The sequence below is a fragment of the Chenopodium quinoa genome, unplaced genomic scaffold, assembly GCF_001683475.1.
Source record: "Chenopodium quinoa cultivar QQ74 unplaced genomic scaffold, ASM168347v1, whole genome shotgun sequence".
In the NCBI taxonomy this organism is placed as follows: domain Eukaryota; kingdom Viridiplantae; phylum Streptophyta; class Magnoliopsida; order Caryophyllales; family Amaranthaceae; genus Chenopodium; species Chenopodium quinoa.
This window is the reverse complement of record NW_018742951.1, coordinates 291,467-295,563: the sequence shown is the minus strand read 5'-3', so window position 1 is coordinate 295,563 and position 4,097 is coordinate 291,467. Positions and strand designations below refer to the sequence as shown.

At 42.9% G+C, this 4,097-nt stretch overlaps 1 protein-coding gene across 1 annotated transcript; it reads right to left on the bottom strand.

Moving 5' to 3' along the window:
- Positions 1 to 2,057: 2,057 nt before the first annotated feature.
- Positions 2,058 to 3,089, bottom strand: LOC110728450 (protein FAR-RED IMPAIRED RESPONSE 1-like). The gene is made up of 2 exons (XM_021908094.1): positions 2,641 to 3,089; positions 2,058 to 2,502 (listed from the first exon to the last, which is right to left on the bottom strand). The coding sequence occupies exons 1-2, from the start codon at positions 3,087 to 3,089 to the stop codon at positions 2,058 to 2,060; spliced, it is 894 nt and encodes a 297-aa protein (XP_021763786.1).
- Positions 3,090 to 4,097: the final 1,008 nt, after the last annotated feature.

The following is a 4,097-nucleotide window of genomic DNA, read 5'->3' as shown; positions in this document are numbered from 1 at the left end:
TGACTATCTGCCTACCTTTAAGGTCAAGAGAACGTATCTTCAGCTTTCATGTTTATTGTTGTCCTCTAATATGCAGCTCATACTGTGGTGTTCTTATGCTGGCGTGTATTAAGTTCTTTGCCAGAAGATTCACCACGAGGTTTAGTGTGGTAGGTTGTGTATATATCTGTGTTTTGTGTGAAGATCTCTGGAATAGTTGGCTAAAGTGTTTGTTCTGTTCTTATAGCGGAAGATTCCTATTGCTCGGGCAAATATGTTCTTGGACGACGTGCAGTCTGAAGTGAACGAATTGAAAGACTGTCTGGGAGATGCCATTCCAGGGCCTAGGAAAACAGCGCGACGACTGTGATGTGGGGCCTGACAAACAATTTGAACATTGTCATTTACATTCTATTGTCTTTGTAGGAATATGGTGTCTGCTGTTTGAACTTGATCAGTTTGTGTTCTCTGCACTCGATAATATTCTCAATTTTGAGGCGTACTGTATTATGCTTATTTTGCTTCTGTATTTACTGCTGTTATTTTTACATGTTATCATGTTAACACATGAAAATCAGACATACTCAAAGCATCGTCTTTTAAAAAGTACCGTTTTTTGAAATTGACCTCAAGACCTTGAACCGTTGTCTGTATATCTTGAAAAGGATTACAAGACCTTGGACCTTTGTGTGTATATATATTTGTCGCCTTTAAATGATCTCAAACACAAATGTGATGAGTTTAATTACATGTTTCAAATTCTTAACAGTTTTACAAACGGTTGGAACGAGTATGCCCCCGTAATCTGTCTTCATATGCTCAAACAAACAACGAGCGGCCTAGATATTCTCAATCTATATTAGTTCATCAAGACGTTTCTGCTTCACCTGTGAGAGGTGTGATGGGTTAAATGTGAAATAATCACTAAAGTAAAATCACATGAATTTAGTATTCATACTTACATGTAGCTTCCAAGAAGACGTATTTGCCTTCCCCTTCTCCTTTGTTGTCTTCCTAAACACCAGATCCTGCAACACCATTTCCTCCTCAACACCTGCATCCTGCTCCACAACATTTCCTGCCATTCCTGCCTTTTCTTGCCTTCTCCTAAACAACAGATCCTTCAACACCATTTCCTCCTCCGACACACCTGCATCCTGCACAACACCATTTCCTGCATCCTCCTCTTCAACACCATTTCCTGCATCCTCCTCTTCAACACCATTTCCTCCTCAACAACATTTCCTACTTGCTCCTGTATGATTTAGATAGAGATACAACAGCAGTCAGAAAATAATAACATGCTGAGCAGTCAGATTCTTTAAGTATTGAAGAAAGCATAAATCTTAACCGGGCTAGGCTTCTTATTCTTGTTGGTTTTCTTGTAGCCGGTTTCAGCTAACGTCTTGTGCCTTGAACCCTTAGGCCTGCCCCTTTTCCTTTTCTTAATTATAGGGTCTTTGATAACAAGGTCCATGGCAGCTGGACAGGAGTCTACGGCAGTAGCATCAGCAGCAGGATTCCTAACTGAGAAAACGTTCTGCCTTCAGTGGCTGATGACAATGAACTAACTACAGGAACATTTTCCTTACTCTTCTTTTCCGTACGCTCATTAACAGCTAATTGAAGCTTCGATAGTGTTTCAATTACCATATGGACCATTTGATCGTCCACCATGGCAGCGGTTTCACATAAGGGCTCGAGTTTTTTCATCATTTTGTTGAATCTCTTCACATTGACCGTGTCCCCCGAATCATGGTAGGCCACCTTCACCCTACTGTGCTTCCGGGGTATGTCCTTCCTCCAACGGTCTACAATGTACTTCTCTGGTAGATCTTCAACCACGTTTACATCCAAAATTGTAATACAGTGTTTGCAAAGTATGCCACTAGTCTCAAACTTCCTACAGTCACATTGCACCTCCTTTGTCATTTGACAGAAAGTAACATTGTAGGATCTTCGCCTGTTTGTAATGACATCCTCACTCGCACCGGGAGGTACTAACCATACACGATCGACCACCAAATACTGAATAAGCTTTTCAGACAAAACCTTCTCTCCTCGGACGTTGCAATACATCATTCTCGTACACTCCTTTTGAACTTCTTGAAACTTGTTGTCCGTGTATAACTTTTGGAATATTTTTTTTCGACTTTGAATCCACTAACCAACCTCCTAAGGTACTTCGAGCAACACGCATCTGCACTCAGTTCATCTCGAACGCGTTGATCCAAGGCCATGCAATACTTTTGAGGAAACTCATGGAGTTTTGTTTTGCGGTTCACATAGCTGTCAAAAAACTGATTTATGCTCTCCACCCTTTGTGTGGTCTTCATACCGGCCCAAAAAAACTCCTTCATGTACGCAGGCACCCACATATGACTGTCTTTGTGTAGGCTCTTTAGCCATTCATTGTCCTCTAACTTATACTCAGCAATAAACTCTGCCCATCGGGTTTGGAACTCCTCGGGGTCAAAGCTCTCATATACCAGCTCTTTGAGGGGGTTGACGAACTCCTGGTAACTACACAAAAATGATAACAGCAGACCAGCAACAACAGGTTAGCTTGTCTTTATTATGGGAATCAGATTATTACGCCTTTGAAACTAATATCAAGACCTTGGAAATTGTAAAGCCAGAAGGAGGAATTTCACAACATACCGTGCACACTTGCCAAGTTTCTCATGGATCTTGCTCATGATATGCCATATGCACCAACGATGCACCGTGTTTGGCATGACTTCAGCAAGGGGCCTCCGCATAGCTGCCGCTTGGTCGATCAATATGGATTTAGGAGCTTGATTGTTCATGCAAGCTAACCACTGTCGAAATATCCGCGCAAACGTATCGCAGTCTTCATGTGAAACAAAAGCACATCCCAACAACAACGATTTCCCATGGTGGTTCACACCAACAAAGTTCGCAAACAGGAGCTCGTACTCATTCGTTAGGTATGTTGCGTCGAAGCAAACCGCATCACCAAAGTCCTCATAAGCTACCCTACTTCTTGCATCCACCCACAACACATCCTTAAGCCTCCCTTCTTCATTCAAACGTTGAGCATGGAAAAAATTTTGGTTCCCGGTTTGCATTTTGTCAAAGTACTCCATCATTGCCACCGAGTCCCCTCCAACCGCCTAGCCTTGTACACCTCATGTTGTAAATCTTTTAACGTCAGATCCATGTTACCCTTCCGTTCGGTCGCCATGAAACCGTGTATTTGAGAAACTGGTACACCTTGCTCGTACAAATCTGTCAGCGTCTTCTTCGCTTTGCAGGTCATTTGCTTCATGCGGTACTCTTTAACAAGCTTATAATTTGCCGGATCAATCGCGTGATTATGCTTTAGTTCCACGCTCTTCAACTCCCACAAGCCATCTTCGTTAACTTTACCATAAACACGGGCCTGACATTCGCACTTTTTCGAAGTCCTCTTCATACCACTTAATTCATCCGCACATACCACCCCATCAACTAAACCACCTGAACCTCCATGGCTTATTGCCTTTGCCCTCTTCTTCGCTTCCCTCCTAGCCCTCATGTCGGGTTTTCCCCAGCACTCACACTTCCACGTGACTTTGATTTTTTTTGGGTCCACCGTCTTAGAATTTACACCTTGAGCCCTTGTCACTCCAAACCCCGTCTGCTCAGCATAGTCCTTATAGTAGGCTTCAACCTGTTGCCAACACTGGAAAACCATCCCTTCCTTAGACTCCTCAACAACTACAGCTATTTCGTTGCTACCAACCACAGTCATGTCATCTGCACAACTACCTGCAACAACTATGTCTTCTATACCCTCCTCTATATAGACGTTGCCCCGAGACTTAACTCCACTGCCACAATCACCAGGCTCCTCAACAGCTACTGCTATTTCGTTGCTACCAACCACAGTGTGAGTCGTATCAATTGTTTTCACGGGGGATAAAAACCTAACATCCATGTCAAGTGCACAACTACATGCATCATCTATGTCTTTTGTACCCTCCTCCATATGGACGTTACTTCGAAACTTAACTCCACTGCCACAATCACCAACAACAACCTCACTACCCCTTATAACGCTTTCTGTTTCCATTTGCATAATATCAATCTTCTCCAACAACAAAAATTCACCC